General features: G+C 40.8%; 1 protein-coding gene and 1 long non-coding RNA gene across 3 annotated transcripts in view; one reads left to right on the top strand and one right to left on the bottom strand.

Moving 5' to 3' along the window:
* Nucleotides 1-17,011, top strand: part of LOC123511139 (SHC-transforming protein 1-like) — an 83,240-nt gene continuing 66,229 nt past the window's right edge. The window contains exons 1-2 of one of the 2 annotated variants that reach the window (XM_045266761.1): nucleotides 1-126; nucleotides 6,132-6,171. In XM_045266761.1, coding sequence (XP_045122696.1) covers nucleotides 106-126; nucleotides 6,132-6,171 — 61 coding nt within the window. In that variant the 5' untranslated portion in view covers nucleotides 1-105. Of the gene's footprint in view, nucleotides 127-1,778; nucleotides 1,800-6,131; nucleotides 6,172-17,011 lie in introns of those variants that run through there. The other variant, XM_045266765.1, reaches the window with a different exon arrangement.
* On the bottom strand, nucleotides 6,114-8,283 carry LOC123511140. The gene is made up of 2 exons (XR_006676687.1): nucleotides 8,156-8,283; nucleotides 6,114-8,105 (listed from the first exon to the last, which is right to left on the bottom strand). It is a non-coding gene; the product is annotated as an uncharacterized LOC123511140 (long non-coding RNA).

The following is a 17,011-nucleotide window of genomic DNA, read 5'->3' as shown; positions in this document are numbered from 1 at the left end:
ACTTACATTCACCCCTCCACACGACCTCCAACCCTGACCTCGCGTCGGGGGTCATCAGGTCACGGTGGGGGTCAGTCGTCCCCTGCCTGCCAGTTGACGGCTGAGATGTTTTTTGACCTTTACAGGGTGAGTGGCGGGGGCTGCGGGGGTGGGGCCTGGGGAGCTGCCGGTTCAAGGGGGAAATACTGCTTGCAGGGTAGGGGTTCCAGTGTAGGGTCCTCAGATTGGGATTTTTCAGTGTGATGGTGATGGTTGTGGTGGTGTTAGGGTTGTGGGTTCTGTGATTGGGGTTACTGACTTGTGTTTGGTGGTGATTCTAATGTGGTTCAGCTTTGTGTAAGTGTGTTTGGTGTTATCCTCCCGTGGCCTGATGTGACTTGAGAAGAATGGGTTATGTGGCCAGGGGTTGGTGTTGTGGTGATGGTAGTGGAGGGAAGGGTAGGCTGAGGAAGACGTGGTGTACTGAAGAGATCCTTAATATTGATTTGTTTGTTGAGTCATCTATCTGCCAGTGAGTGCTGTGTTTTGTAACTCAAAGACCTGAGAAGCTGCAGCACAACTTGTTACTAAGTGGGTGTGCAGTGACAGAGACAACTCAGAACCAGGTGATAAATGACAAAACTTCAAGGTGAGGACCAGGGGAAAGTCTCAACAAGGGAAGGAAGTGGTGTGGGCTGGTTTTGCTCAACCAGTAGTGCTCATCTGGTTGTGAATAGTGGGAAAATGAGAAAGGTATCTTGCTGTGTCCTTATGTCCCAGCTTTTCATTACTTAGAAATCTTTTTATCTGTCATACCTGGAATTAAATTATCCATTGAAGGGACTCACACTATTTCTGGTAATGATTGGCTCAAAAGGTGTGTGATTGAAGGAGATGAGGGATATTGAGAAATAGAAACACCACAACCTTTATTTTATTGAATTGTGGAGAGAGTGTTGAAATAAGAAAAAAGAAGTTTTATGGAGGACACAGAAAATAATAGCAAAGATGATTTAATGGCAAAAGTGACTTTGGTAGTGAAAGTGGTTGTGGTGGTGCAATGGTGGAGGGGAAATATTTTAGTGAATGTGAGGGGAAAGTGGCTGTGAGGTGCAGGCTTTATAGAAGTGGTCAGACTGTGTGTGTTCCAATCTATCTTGTCAACTTTTACTCTTGAACCACTCAACCCACCACAGTAACTTAGTGTCTAGTAGATTTATGGACTTATACTCATTTTGTTTTGCTAGAAAAAAAAAATTATACTATTCTGTTATGTAACATGGCATACTTGATTTTTATGTTAGTCACAATTTTTCATCATACCTGACCATCACAGACAACTTCAACTCATTGCAAAATTTTAAAAACTTGTATTAAAAGTTATTGTGGTGATGACATATATAACAGTGAAGTATAAAAGGAAACTTTCTAGAAAATTAAGACTTTTACAGCATAAGACCAGTGTAATTTTGTTATAAAATGCTGAGTTTAGATGTGCTGTGTTACTGTGAAGGCTTGCAACAGTGGCAGTGTGCAGGAAATGTTCAGCTGGTGATGAGAGAAACATTGTGAACTTGGAAAGAAGATGAAGTAGGTTGTGGGAATAAGACTATAGAGTGAATGAGTCATGCGTTTGGTGACATGAGAGATAAGAGTGTGAGATATGAGCAGCAAGGTGAAGTTGGATGCGTGTGTTTGTGTGACTGAGGCTCGGCACGTGTGCAGCTGGTCAGGAGAGTAAGTGCAGCAGTGAGGGAGTGAAGAGGAATGAGCTGTTGGTTCTACTAGATTGAAAGAAGGGTGAAACTGGCTGGATGAAGGTATTTTAAAGTGAGATGAAGTTTGATGAGAAAAGGGAATTAAGTTGGATAGTTTTGACTTTTCCTGTTGATAAAATCATTATGGAGGTGTTGAACATTGTACCATTGAATTGCCAACTCTATGTCCATCAAACCAACACACAAAGGACTATATCACTGTTTAGAACCTCATTCATGTCATCAAACACAGGACCAGCTTTCCTCTTCTGGGATTTGGCCTTGGAGGTGTTCAACTCTTAAATATTGCATCACTTGTGTCTGCTGCCATCAGTTGTGCTGCTAGAGTTCTTCAATCACTTTCATATTGTAGTCTTATAATTTCAAGCCTTTGTAGATGAGTTGAAGAGTGGAGTCTGGATATTCACCAAAATAACTCAAATTTGCCATGATGGATGTGAAAGTGATTTGGTGGTGATTAACTTTATTGATGTGTATGCATTTTTTTTTTTTTTTTTCATGAATCTAATGTCTATTAACTTTGTACTAGTCATGTTTAGTTATGGTGACACACTTTAAGTTGTAATACTGGAATGTGGTGCATATTTTTATTCTAATTACTAAATGTTCTTGTAACTGATGTTGAAATGAAGCCGTAATATATACTTGCCAATCATACTTCCTTACTAAATATTCAGAGCCATGTTATGTATATTTGTGCATATGAAGTCTGTCGTAGCCACACCAGCAGGTCTCTAATGACTTGCTGGTAATTTGTTTTACTGATCACAACCATCATTGTAAAGGTGAGGAAAGGCAATTCTTTCTCTGACATTTATTGATGAGTAGGCATGATCGTAAGAACCAGAGACAAGTTCTGGGTCTTGATTTCATATAAAATAACATTATACACTTGTATAAAACACTTTTGGAATATTACACTGGTTATAAACAATACATGCACTATGACACTATGACATTTAGTTTCTACTTCAAAATTAAGATGTTTACCTCAGTCACCAGCGTTGATGCTAGGAATTGCAGGGCTCATCTAGAAAACTGATGGTGGGGCCTTTACTCTACAAAAGAAAAAAATTGTTATGTTCATATTTTGTGTAGTATGCTCACTTTTAATAAGAAAAAAATAATTAATGCTTGATATACTAAAATTTTGAAGGACAGTATGATTTATTTTTCTTAATACAAAGTAAGGCAATTATAGTTGGGCATGGCATAAAGAGTGGAGGCTAATTTAATAAGATTGTTCAAATAGGCTTAGAACCAGCCCTGTCAGTCAATTCCATGCTCGTGTTTATATGGCAGCGTCTAAGTTGTGAGTGACGCCTGGAGGTGGAAGTGTAGGGAACCCTACACCACAAAACAAGTACACAACGACTTGAAGCTTTACATAGTGTTAAGAACTGATTCTTCAGTATATTGCACATGTTTTCATGCACATAGGAAACTACTACATTTGTCTTCTGATTATAGAGAAACAACAATGTCACATATACAGTAACATCTATCATTCTTAATGTTACAAAGGTGGAGGCATTTGCTGTCTCGTCATTTACTGTGGAGGTGATCAAGTGCTTTCCTTACCTTGCAGCCTTGTGTTGGAGAAGAGCCCTGGACTGTGGACTGAGGCTGCAGAGCCTAGGCTAAAACTTTTCTATTTTGATTTGATTGTCATCGTTCTGCAATGTTTTCTTTGGGCATTCCCATATTCAATTGCTGTCTGTTATAATTTTCTCATTGTCATTCATGTCATCCAGTACTTCTTTATTGCTGTTTGAGATGTATATAACTTTTGTAATGATTTCTTGTTCATTATCTGGGTTATTTAGTTATTTTTATACAAATTCTTGTGCTTTCCTCAACAAGATGTACTGTTTTCTTCACTTCACTGTTTCTTTAATTGCAAATTATTGTTTCCTTCCAACAATCTTCATTGCCTCGTACAGTCCTCTTTTCTCCTGGCAGCCTCAGGTACATTAGTTTCACCACTGAAGCTGTGTCTAGCTGTCATGGCTTTGAGTAATAATTTTTTTTTTTAGACTTTACAGCGTTCATGTAAGCCATCACCTCTGCTGTCTTTATTCTTACTCTTCTTAGTGAATTCTTCCTTGAAAACATCTTTGGTGTTTCCACATCATCTTTCTTGGTATGTATGTAGTATGTATGTATGTGTGTGTGTGTGTGCGTGCTTTCCCCTTGCCCTGTCATCCTTTAATAACTTCTTATGCACTAATGTTGTTGTTTGTGCTAATTCCAAACCTCTTATAAAATTTTTTAAACAATCTTTTATGATCACTTCTTTGTAAGAAACCGACTTGCATCATTAGTAATGCCACCTGTCTTCCTTCACTCTGGATTCATGCTGGTACACATTATGAACCTCAAGGCCCAGTCCGTGTAAAATCTCCAGTATTCTTTTGCCTTCTGTATTTCAAACACCACATTCATGCTAATCATGTGTGTCGTCATATCCTCATGGAGATGTACTTTCATGGCTTTGGATGTTATTATCAAGCATATCCCTGACATGGGTCAGTGAACACAGCATCTTTCTGCCTCAGTGTAGCCCTAACAGACTTGCTCATTTTCTGGTGCTTGTGAATATGATCCTGTTGAAATAATTTTGTTTGCTACTTAAAGTAGCTTTGCATGTTTTTTTGTATTTTATCTTTGATGCATCCAAATGCAGCTAACAACCTCTTTTTGCTTCTAATACTCTAATGATTTAATCCATCTCTTGTAAAGCACTTTTTTTTTCCAAAGTATTTACCTATTACTACTTATACTATCTTTAAGTATTGCACTTTTGTCTTGGAGCACACACTTCATATCTCTCCTATTCTTTGTAGAGAAAGACTGAATGCTTTATGTGTGAGGAATGAAGTATTTGATAGAAGTAAGAGTTGAGGTATTTCAAGGTGATGTCAAAAGACTCAAGGGCATTGGTGAGATTATGGAGGTGGCCTGCTGGTGAGCTGCCTTCAGTTAATAATAACTGACCTGTGTAAACATGGAGACGTCTCGCAGAAGTAGAGTGATTTGTAATGTGTGATTCCTGGATGCGTATGTTGAACAACAACTGGTACTGAAGGACTCACAAAAGGGGTGGCCTTGATAAATATTCTATAGAGCAGAGCCAGTCACCTCAGAATATAGAAAATATATAGTAATGAAAGTGACTACAGCAAGATTCAGTAATATAAGTGTATGCTGTACTTAATATAGTAACAGAGCTCATTGGCTGGTTGGGGAAGGACAGCTTAATATCCTAGAGTGAAAGCCAGCAGTTCTCAGACCAGCTGTCATTCAACACCACAGCCTCCCACATGACACCCACCAGGTGTTGGATGCCAAGGATTTCTGCACCACACACAAGCCTCAGAGATACCTTTGCAACTTGTGAAATTTATAACACCTGCAAACACCATGGGGGGACAAAACATTCCCCAAGAGCCCCCACAGAAGACCATGCCATCATTTAGATACCTTTGTGTGCTCCTGAGTGCTTCTTTCTGCTACACTTAAACCCTGGCCAAGCTCAGTGCCACAAACTCAGTCATGTCTAGGAAGCAAATCAGTGATGTACATACATGTGAATCCTAACCACCACTTGGGGAGCAAAGCTGAGTTATGCAGCACTCAAGTAAAATGTTTTGCCTACATTAGTAATGTTCTTCCTGATGTGGTGCCCACCTATTCATATATTTGCCTAAAGTAGTTGTTGGGTATGAGTGGTGTAAGATTCAGTGTGAATATTGGTATCATTGATATTAATGTTAAGAAAATGAGAAATGCTTTTCAATTTCTAAAAAAGTTGAGAAAATGACTCGGATAATTATTTCATGAAGGTGGTGATACAGACCTAGAGGACCAAGAAAGAATGCAAAGATGGCATGTGGTGTGGTATAGGACACCAACTATCATCTTTGGGAGAGATGGAGAGATCACTTATTTATTTGTACTTACCTTTATTTGTCAAGAGATTTCAGTACTTATGAATAATTCTTACTTGTGACTATTTGTCAAATGGGAGTCACAAAATATTGGTGTGATTCTGAATCAAGTGTTTGCTATTCTTGTTGGTGTGCTGCTGCCTGGTGTGGTACTGCTCTCTTTTGTTAACTTGATAACTACATTCCTTCCCTTCTCCTTATTCCCTTCTCTAAGTTTGGTCATTCAGTAAATAAAAAGGAAAGAAAGATATTAATCAGGTTTTAATGGAGGATTGGCTTATGAATGGCCAAGTTGGCTTGTGTTCTTGAGTCATGGCTTGAGCTGAGTGTGGTGGTGCAGTGCTGGCTATGCTGTGCAGGCCTTGCTGACACCACAGTACTGCCTGCTAAACATTTTTGTAAGAAGTTTTCTCTTTGCTTTCAGACTGTATCATCATCAGAAGTGAGCAGCAGCATCTGTGGTGGTACGTACATTTGTGTCCTGCAGATTGTTGTGCTATTCTATGGTATGCTTGCATTCTTTCCAGAAGTCTCGTACAGAAATTTTTGTTCCTAGACATTTATACCACAAGTCTGATTCCAGTTTTAGGTAAGTAGTTCTCCTCTATATGATTTGATTTGCTAATGGAGTACTTACCACTTTACAGTTGTCACCTCACAGTATCGATTACATTGTCTCCTATTTAGAAAGTATCATGACATTTCAAAAACTATGAAATGGCCTTCCAAAACTCCCTTGGTGGCCACTGCATAGAAACACTTGAGAAATTGACCTGAAGGCAAGATAAATCTTTAGCCATGAGAGGCTGGAGATGGGGATTGAACCCCTGACCAGGAGAGCAGGACGGCACCTCAGATGTTGGGGCCATGACAATCGTCAGGCCATTAAACAGTTTTTGGGTCCATTGTACTACTCTATTTACTTTTGACGAGTTTTATCAGAATTATCCCATCAGGCATGTTTGGGCTCGGAGATAATGGCCAATACAGTAATAAAGTGAGCAGTGATGTAAGACATGAGATTGACGGGTTATACTGTATTGGCTTCATCGGGGCTTGACAGGACCATTCTATCATTGAAAGTCCTGAATCACATGTCCACAAAACACATGAATGATATGAATCAGCTTTAGCGACTGAGTTGTGGGGGGCAAGATGCAGTTTTGTTTTCTTTCAATGCTTTATTGAATATGACAGGAAGTTATGAAAGAGAATAAGAGTGGAGGACTTTGTGTAAGTGATAAGATAAATGAGATAAATTAGTCATGTAGTAAGAAGAGAAGACCAGGGACAGATTAAAAGAGCTTGAAGAAAATGGGTACAGAAAAGGAGATTGAAAGGAAGACAGAGTGAGATAGAGGGATGGGATTACAGTGGAGCTGAAAAGCATAGGAGGCTCAGAGGAAGAATCGAGAGACAGAAACAGCTGGAGGAGGCTCACTCACACATGGTATCATCCCCTCTTTCTGGAGAAACGGAAAAGACAGACTGGATGTAATGACTGTTATTCACTTAACTATGGCACCCTACACATGTAAACCTCTCAGTGAGGCTTGCTTAGTATACATTGTGTTAATGAAAGAGAAGTACTGGCCAACAACAAATAGAAAAATAGAGGTATCAGTTCCTAAAGCAAAGACAAAAGGTTAATACATACACACAGGGATATATTACGCATTAAGTCTGACAGTGTGAGTTTAGAGTTGCGATTGGATGGCATGTTGCTGCATAGAGGAAGGCATTTGTGTGAAATCTTGAATGTGGGGACCAGTACCATTGTGTTTGTGTGTGTGGTGAACGAAAGGCTGTTCAGGTGCATTGTAACTGGTGATAGGTTAGTCTACAATTAGGTTAGAATAGCTTAGGTTGTTCATGTACATCATTTACACACTAATATCAGCCTTATTGTCTTGGTTAGGTCAGGTCAGGTCAGGTCATTTGCATCAATAACCCACTGATATCAGCCTTATTCTCTTCATTCACGTCACAGGAACCCTTAAGGCAATTAATTTCCTTGATTTGAACCACCCCTCCCTCAACTCAACTTTATTTTCTCTGTGCTGGTCTCCCTTGTATGAGATGTGATTACCTGATCCCAGACTCCTCACTGTTATTCTGTTTGTGTCTGCCTTGTACTGGTGTGCTGCGTCACGGCTGCGATGCTCTCCCAAAGTTTCCTAGTCACTTGTAGGAAATTGGGAAGTGAAGGTTTATGTCTTACAAGGTAAAGTTTAGGTTACATTAGGTTAGGTTAGGACTGCAATGCTCTTTCAAAGTTTCTTAGCTGCCTGTAAGGGTTATTATCTGGACTTACAAGATTATGTTATGTTAGGTTAGGACTAATGCACTCCCAAAAATTTCCTAGTTGCCTGTAGGGAATTAGGAAGTGAAGGGTTACCTGTCTTACAAAGGTGTGGGTTAGGTTAGGTTAGTACTGCAATGCTCTACCAAAGTTTCAAAGCTGCCTGTAGGGAATTGGGAAGTAAAGAGTTTTTATCTGAAGTTACAAGGTGTGGGGGTTAGGGTACATTAGGTTAGGTCTGATGCACTTCCAAAAATTTAGCCGCTTGTAGGGTATTGGGAAGTAAAGGGTTATTATCTGTCTTACAAGGTGTGAGGTTAGGTTAGGTTAGGTTAGGGGTGCAATGCTCTCCCAAAGTGTCAAAGCTTCTTGTAGGGAATTGGGAAGTGAAGGGTTACCTGTCTTACAAAGGGGGCCGCCGTGGTACAGTGGAACCATGCGTGCTTTGTGGTCTGAGGGGTGTCCATGCTCATGGGTTCGAATCCTGTCCACGGTCTGAGTGTAGGTTGGGCTTCCTCACTTGGGGCAACGGTTTCCTAGTGGGTGGGGTTTGAGATAGGAGGTACCCTGAAAAAGTATCCTCTTTAGCCCATAAATTCCTGTGAAAAGTCCACATGGTATAAAAAAAAAAAAAAAAAGTGTGGCTAGGTTAGTTTAGGACTATTTCCTAGCTGCTTGTAGGGAACTGGAAAGTGAAGGGTTATTATCAGTCTTACAAGGTGTGGATTTAGGGGATTGTTAGTCAGTGAAGTAGGCTGAGGGTCTATTGTGTTGTATCTTGTGTTGATGTTGAAATGGGAAAAAAAAGTGTGTTTTTCTTTATCTTATTTCATCAGTCTTGCTTCATAAAGAAATATTTCCCCAAAAAAGAAAGATAAAAAAGAAAAGTAGGGCTATGTTCTTTGCTTTATTTAATCAGTCTCATTTCATGTAAGGTTTGCAGAAAAGGAGAGGAAAAAAAGGAAGTGCTATTTTTTTCTTCTTTGTTTTATCAATCTTGTTTCATATAATGGTTGAGAGAAAGGAGAAGAAAAAAATAGAAAGGTCTTATATTCTTTTTCTTATCAGTCTTATTTCAGAAAAATAAAAGAAAAAAGAGATGGGCTATTTTTTGTCTTTATTCCATCAGCCTTGTTTCATAAAAAGGTCGTCACAGAAATAGAAAAAGAGAAGTGGGGTATTTTTTCTTTATTTCATCAGCCTTGTTTCATAAAAGGTCTTCACAATATAAAAAAAAAGAAGTGGGATATTTTTTCTCTGTATTCCATCAGCCCTTGTTTCATAAAAAGGTCCTCACAAAACAAAGAAAAAGAGAGGGACAGTTTTTCTCCTCTTTATTCTAGCAATCTTATAAATATACACTTCATTTTCTTTTATAATCATTCTTGTTTCACACAAATACCCTTAAAAAGAAAAGAAAAAGAAAGGCTAGATATGTTTGTCTTTATCTGACCATCAGTTTTGTCTTATTCTAAAGTCGACGCTTCACTCTTTCCAGTCATTCTTGCCTCGGTTGTTTTCCTTTTCCGTGGCTACAGTGGTGTTGCTCTCCCTGCAGGATCTGTCTCTTGCTTCGTGTGTTGTTAGGCCACTATTCTGAAACTCTCCGCTCTCTCACCACGACTGTTTTCTAAGGCCACAGAGATGACAAGCTGGGTTTCTGAGGGTGTTTCTCCTGTGAATTGGGTAGTAACCTTTTTATTTATACCATGTAGGCTTTTTACGAGAATTTATGGACCAAAGGGGATACTCTTTTGGGGTACCTCGTATCTCAAAGCCCACCCACTAGGAAACCGTTGCCCTGAGTGAGGAAGCCAAACCTACACTCGGACTGTGGACAAGATTCGAACCCGTGTGCTTGGAGACCCCTCGGACCCCAGTGATCACATGGTTCTACTGTATAAAGCACCCTTGAAAACTTGTGTCACTGAAACAGAAGGAGCCTTTTGAATTGGTGGAGGTTTGGCACTGAACTGTTTCTGGATGTGGTCCTTATAGTGACTGGGTTTTTGTCTGATTTTTCTATTATTTGTTCATTTATGTATATGTCTTTTTATTTATTGTTATTGTTGTTATTGTTGTTGGTGTTGATATTTTTGTTATTATTATTATTTTTGTCGTTATTATTATTATTATTATTATTATTATTATTATTATTATTATTATTATTATTATTATTATTATTATTATATTATTATTATTATTATTATTATTATTATTAGTAGTAGTAGTAGTAGTAGTAGTAGTAGTATCAGTATCAGTATAATTATTATTACTTTATTATTTGCTATATTTATTTAGTTTCATTTATCTATTCATCTATCTATTTATTAACTTATTTCCTCAGTATTATTATTATTATTATTATTATTATTATTATTATTATTATTATTATTATTATTATTATTATTATTATTATTATTATTATTATTATTATTATTATTATTATTATTATTATTATTATTATTATTATTATTATTATTATTACTACTATTTATTATTATTATTATTATTATTATTATTATTATTATTATTATTATTATTATTATTATTATTATCATCATTATTATTATTATTATTATTATTATTTAAAATTTTTTATTTTTATTTATTTATTTATTTTTGTGTGTGTGTGTTAAGGGAAGTGTGAGGACAGGATCCAGACACCTATACATTTATTTTACCATCTGAGGTCTTTACCACTGAGCCACAAGTTCTTTGCCAACACCTACCATACCTTGAGTTGAGGCACCATTCACCCTTCCCCTGAGCAGCACAAAGCCTCCAGTGATGAGTCCTGCCACTGGTGCTTCTCTGTGTCCTTACCTTGCTTAGCCTCAGGAGTTGTGTCTGTTATAATGCTTTTTTTTAAGTAAGAGGGATAATCTGGCCAAGGGTAATGGAAATGAATAATCAATAAGGCTCACTTAGATGCCAGTCCCCGAGCAGGTCCGAGAGAGAGAGTTAGCCAAATATGCTGTGTGGTCTCTTTAGCCAGCACTGTAGTTAGGGAAGGGAAGGGAAGTGTGTGTGTGTGTGTGTGTGTGTGTGTGTGTGTGTGTGTGTGTGTGTGTGTGTGTGTGTGTGTGTTCTTACTTAATTGTTCTTATCTAATTATACTTTTATTTGATTAAGTTAAGCTCTTAATATACTGTTATTTGTTAAAGTTAATTTGTTATATTCTGTGAAGATGTGTGTGTGTGTGTGTGTGTGTGGTAGCAGAGCAGGACATCATTCAGCGCATAGTTCAGCCACAAACACGCCAGCAGGTAATGAAGAAGTGCCGCATGGACTTGTTACAGTGCTGCGTCATGAACACAAAGCTAGTAGTATTCTGAAACACACTGCTCTCTCACAACGACAATATTCAAAGGCCACACAGATGACTAGCTGGGTTCTCTAGATGGTTTCTCTTGCTAATAATGTAGATATCTAGTTCATTCGTCTCTTGAATACCAAGTCACCTTTTTAAAACATGTGTAACTTCAATTAGAGCTTTTTTGAGAGTGGTAATGTGGTGAGGTGAGTGGAGGTACTGATGGTGGTGGTGGTGGTGGTGGTGGTTGTGGTAGTGTATGCAGCATAAAAAAAAAAAAAAAAAACACCTTTTTAAAACACGTCTAACTTTAACTAGAGCCTCTTGAGAGTGGTGGAGGTGCTGTGAGGTGCAAGTAGAGTGCATTAAACTGAGTGAAGGTACTGGTGGTGGTGGTGGTGGTGGTGGTGGGTGTTTACAGCATGAACACACACACACACACACACACACACACACACACACACACACACACACACACACACACACACACACACACACACACACACACACACACACACACACACACACACACTCTCTCTCTCTCTCTCTCTCTCTCTCTCTCTCTCTCTCTCTCTCTCTCTCTCTCTCTCTCTCTCTCTCTCTCTCTCTCTCTCTCTCTCTCTCTCTCTGCTGTAAGGTGAGAATGAAGGTGAGGTCAAGTCAGGTCATTTGTAGATCAGTAGGGAAGCTTGACCTTTGTATTGATGCTTTCCTGATGTTTCTTGTCTTCCTATTGCCCTTTTTATTCTTCTCTATCCTTAAAGTTCCTCCACTGACTTCCTCTTTTTCTTCTACACTTCGTACATTCTTTCTTATCATGTATTCTTAGATTATCAGAAGGTACTGGTGGTAGTGGTGGTGAGGGGCGTGCAAGATGACAGCCGCGGGAAGTGCAAGGTGTCACGTACTCCCTGGTGTGCGCGGCGCCGGTCAGCCAAACAGGGACTCAGAAAGTGTTAGGAAACTGTGTGAGGGGCAGGAATGTGTGGCGGGGTGAATGAAGGGCGCCACCACCACCGCACGTCCGGCAATTTCTCACACACACACACACACACACACACACACACACACACACACACACACACACACACACACACACACACACACACTCTTCTGAACCTGCCACAGTCTTTACTCAGAATACAACCACGTGCGTCATGCTTAGCCAATAATTACTTCCTCCTCCTCCTCCTCCTCCTCCTCCTCCTCCTCCTCCTCCTCCTCCTCCTCCTCCTTCTTCTCCTTCTTCTTCTTCTTCTTCTTCTTCTTCTTCTTCTTCTTCTTCTTCTTCTTCTTCTTCTTCTTCTTCTTCTTCTTCTTCTTCTTCTTCTTCTTCTTCTTCTCCTCCTCCTCCTCCTCCTCCTCCTCCTCCTCCTCCTCCTCCTCCTCCTCCTCCTCCTCCTCCTCCTCCTCCTCCATAAAATGTGTCACAGGCCTTCCTCTCCTCTCTCCTCCCTACCTCCCTTCAAGCCGTCTGGAGAATGCCACGAGCCTATTACGCATCTTCTCTCTCTCTCTCTCTCTCTCTCTCTCTCTCTCTCTCTCTCTCTCTCTCTCTCTCTCTCTCTCTCTCTCTCTCTCTCTCTCTCTCTCCCCTACGCTTATAGGCGCTGCGAGGAATCGGACAAGTGTATCGCAATGTTTCTTGTTGTCACGCTTCTGTCACGTCGGCGCTTGTTGCCCATAAGACTGTCACGCACTGCCAAGATTGCTGTCTGGTCCTCAAGAGCTCAGGGATCCCAAGTATTTATTTATTTATGTATTTGATCTATGCTTGTTATTTTTCGATTTTCCATTCGTTTCTTTTATTTTGTTTGTTTTTTATTTAGTTTTTTTTTTCGTTTCCTAATTTTTGTTTATTTTTTTTTTCTTTTAAGGTGAGATAAAAGTTGTATTTTGAGGGTTTTGTAATCCGAGCTAGCTTTTTTTTTTCCCTTTCAAATGCCGTAATGATGATAATTCTGGGTTTTCATGGGCGCTTGTATTTGTTTTCCCGCGTGTGTTGCAGAGACAGGCAAGATAGTGTTATCACCGGAAGTAAGACATGCCATTGGAACTCATAACTTCCCGCAGTGTTTGGTAAGAGTAACGGAAATTGAAACGTTCTGATAATGCTGCAGGGGGTTAGATTCTGTTGTTTCAAGTTAGGATGTGTTTGCCTGAAATGATAAAGCTTTACAGATCATGTATTGACGCTGTTTAATTGATGAAGCAAAGTAAAGAGTACAGGCGAGACTTATTTTCGTCAGCATTTGCTTCTTGGAATTGTTCGGTTATGTACTTTTTTGAAGACGAATGGGAAGATGACTACATGCCTTTATTTATTTGTTTATTTTCATGTAAGAAGGGAAAACTGGCCAAGGATAAAAATGATGGTTAACAAAAAGTTCCACTGTGAAGCCAGTCCCCGAATAGGCCGCCGTGATACAGTGGAACCATGCGTGCTTTGAGTTCCGAGGGGTCTCCAAGCGCACGGGTTCGAATCCTGTCCACGGTCCGAGTGTAGGTTGGGCTTCCTCACTCGGGGCAACGGTTTCCTAGCGGGTGGGCTTTGAGATAGGAGGTACCCCAGAAAGTATCCCCTTTAGCCCAGAAATTCCCGTGAAAAGCTCATATGGTATAAAAAAGACGGGTAAATGTCTTGAAACCTTACTCTTTAATGAGTTCAAATCATAGGTCGAAGCAGGCAGGGAGTTCCAGAGTGTACCATAGAAAGGGATGAATGATTGAGAGTATCGTTTAACCTCTTCAGTACCGTGCCGCCTTTCCATATTCATTCTGGTGACTATGGCGATTTTATTCAGCTTCAGAAACGTATGTGGGGAATTGAAATAGTATAGACTGTGGCCATTAATATTCTGACACCTCCATAGACAGACTCCATAGACAAAAATCAAGGTAAAAATGTGTCCCAGTATTGAAGTGGTTAACTCCTACTACCTACCCTGTCTCTACGCCTTTTTGTCTAGGAACCTCTGCACGGTACGCAAAACTAGACAGACATGGTGCACACACAAGGCCGAGGACTGCCACGTAAAGGCCTGAGTGCTTCTTGGCGTCTTGCAGCTTGCCTTATTTTCCTGTATTATGTTTTTTTTTTTAAATTCTGAAAGGTCACGTGAGTCATATGCACAAACAGGGAATGAAGTAGATGGCCAAGTACTGCCACGTATAGGTCTTCCCGTCTTACAGCTTGTCTTATTTTCCTGTATTATATTTTTTAATCTGAAAGGTCGTGGGGGTTGTATACACTGACCGGGAATGTTCTAAATGACGGGGCAGGGCGGGGCGGGACGGGGTGGGACTCCTGTGGGCTCCTCCTTGGGTGTTGTTCTCGGCCCAAGTATCATATTACTAAGCGCCACATTCCGAGAAGTAGGCTGAATGTTTTGTTTTAAAAAGTGCATCCCCAGTGTTCGCAAGGCGGGTGTCTGCACTGAGGGAAGGAGGCTGTGAGTGCATTGTCAGACACCAGCCACATGGCCCACATAAGTCTGAAGTCATGGCCTCCTGTGTCTTCTCGTCAGCCTCGCCCCGCACGGAACTGATGCAAGCGTGGAGTTCAGTTTGAAAGACGCCATTGACAGCGCGAGGAGTGAAAGGAGTGAGGGAGTGAATGAGGGAGAGAGTGAGTGAGTGAGTGAGTGGTTAGTTCATAATCTTTTTAGAACTTGCATTTTTTTTTTTCGCTTTTAACATTGTCGGGGTTCATGTGTGTGTGTGTGTGTGTGTGTGTGTGTGTGTGTGTTGTTGGGAGTGGGTTCTTTTAGCTGCAGTATTCTCAAGGTTTACGTGGTTTTATTTTCGTTGCAATCCCGTCAGTGTTTACCTGTACCTTTTGTCTTTGCGGCGTCGTCAAGGCTTGCGTGGGTTTATCCTTGCAGTGTCTGAGTTGACGTGAGAGTTTACTTTTAACACTTTACCATTCGTTTACGCTAGTGTGTCCCCGTGCCGTGGCCGAGTGTTCCTCCTTCATCTCCTCCTCCTCCCATTCTTACTCCACTCTTCCTTTCTACTTACTATTTACGTTACTTCTTAATCCCCTGAGTACCATGACGCGTTTCTATATTCATTCTGGTTACGATTTAGTGATTTTATACAGCTTCAGAAACTTGTGCGGATTAAAATAGTGAAGACTCAGGCCATTAATCTGACCTCCATGGACCCTTCCTAATGTAAACGAAATCGTCTAATCACACCCAAAACTCACGGTATAAATGTGTCCCAGTACTGAAGAAGTTAAATATACGTTGCAACATTTACCCAGCATTCCTTCAGTGGGTTAGTGACACGTTAACACCTAAATTTACCATAAAAAAGTACAATAATCATCACTATCTTGCATCCAGGGAGTCTTGGGAAAGCGCAACAGTGTATATCAGAGAGAGAGAGAGAGAGAGAGAGAGAGAGAGAGAGAGAGAGCAGCGAGCCAGCCGCGTAACTCTAAGTGGGTAATCCCTCTCCTCGTTTTCATCAGCCAGACAGCCAAGCCACCCACATCAGAGCACACCGACCTGACTCACGCACTGGGGAAGTTTGGTGAGAGGCGAGGGTTAGTGTGCCCTTGCCTTGGATGCCTCAGCAGGGTGTGGCGCGGCGAGGTACACGGCTGAAGCAAGCAAGGCGGTGTGTGTAGTCTGTCTACTGTAAAATGGCTCCTGGATTTAAAACACAGAGTAGCTTATTGATAACGTCATTGATTTGATGTGATTAATACTTGTTTTCTGTTGATCGACGCACTTATTACAAGAACAGCTCACGGTTTTCCTCGAGATCTGACAACCACGCATTCCCTGGGACACTATTCAAACCGAGACCCAGGAGCCACTTTAGAGTAAACAGACTGTTGTAGTACTCCTGTTGGTCCGAGCTGGAGGTGGTGTGTGTGTGTGTGTGTGTGTGTGTGTGTGTGTGTGTGTGTGTGTGTGTGTGTGTGTGTGAGAGAGAGAGAGAGAGAGAGAGAGAGAGAGAGAGAGAGAGAGAGAGAGAGAGGGGGGGGGTTATTGATGAAAGAGAGCCCCTATTTTCAAACCTAACCTCGCTGCGCTTTCACTTCTTTCAAAAGGCTCTAGTTGAAGTTTTAGGTTTCTAAGGATGTAATTTGCCTTTGTTTTTTCAATACTAGCAATAGATGAACAAAATCTTCCTATTATTAACAGGAGAGAGAGAGAGAGAGAGAGAGAGAGAGTTTTTGAGAACCCGGTTTTATAGTCATCTGTGTGGCCTTGGAATGCAAATAGTCGTGTTGAGAGTAAAGAATGTTTCTGAATACGGGTACATCAGAGAGAGAGAGAGAGAGAGAGAGAGAGAGAGAGAGAGAGAGAGAGAGGTGTATCTGTACGTGTGTGCTTTCTCCCTATAAGATTCTGAGGTCCAGTTTTCGTCACCACTTCGTCAGGATGTGCAGTGTTGGCGATGCTGTGTTTGTTGAGTTTGTTCTGCCCCGCGTTGGAGACAATCGGAAATGGAGCACAAAACAGCTTCTTTCCGGTGCCTTTTTTGGGGGGATGGTGCTGGTGTCTGTGGTGGGGAGGGCAGAGGATGGGGACGGGATTGAGGGCCATGTGGTGTGGGGCGAGGCGGTGGTGGTGGTGTGGGGGGGGAGTGCGCCGAGTCAGCACACGAGGTGACTGTAAGTGAGTGAGTGTTGTTGTCAGTGTTGCGTGAGTCAGTGTAGCGCAGACAG

This window comes from Portunus trituberculatus, chromosome 31, assembly GCF_017591435.1.
Source record: "Portunus trituberculatus isolate SZX2019 chromosome 31, ASM1759143v1, whole genome shotgun sequence".
Lineage (NCBI taxonomy): Eukaryota > Metazoa > Arthropoda > Malacostraca > Decapoda > Portunidae > Portunus > Portunus trituberculatus.
The sequence above is the reverse complement of the archived record's forward strand: the minus strand, read 5'-3'. Positions and strand labels throughout refer to the sequence as shown.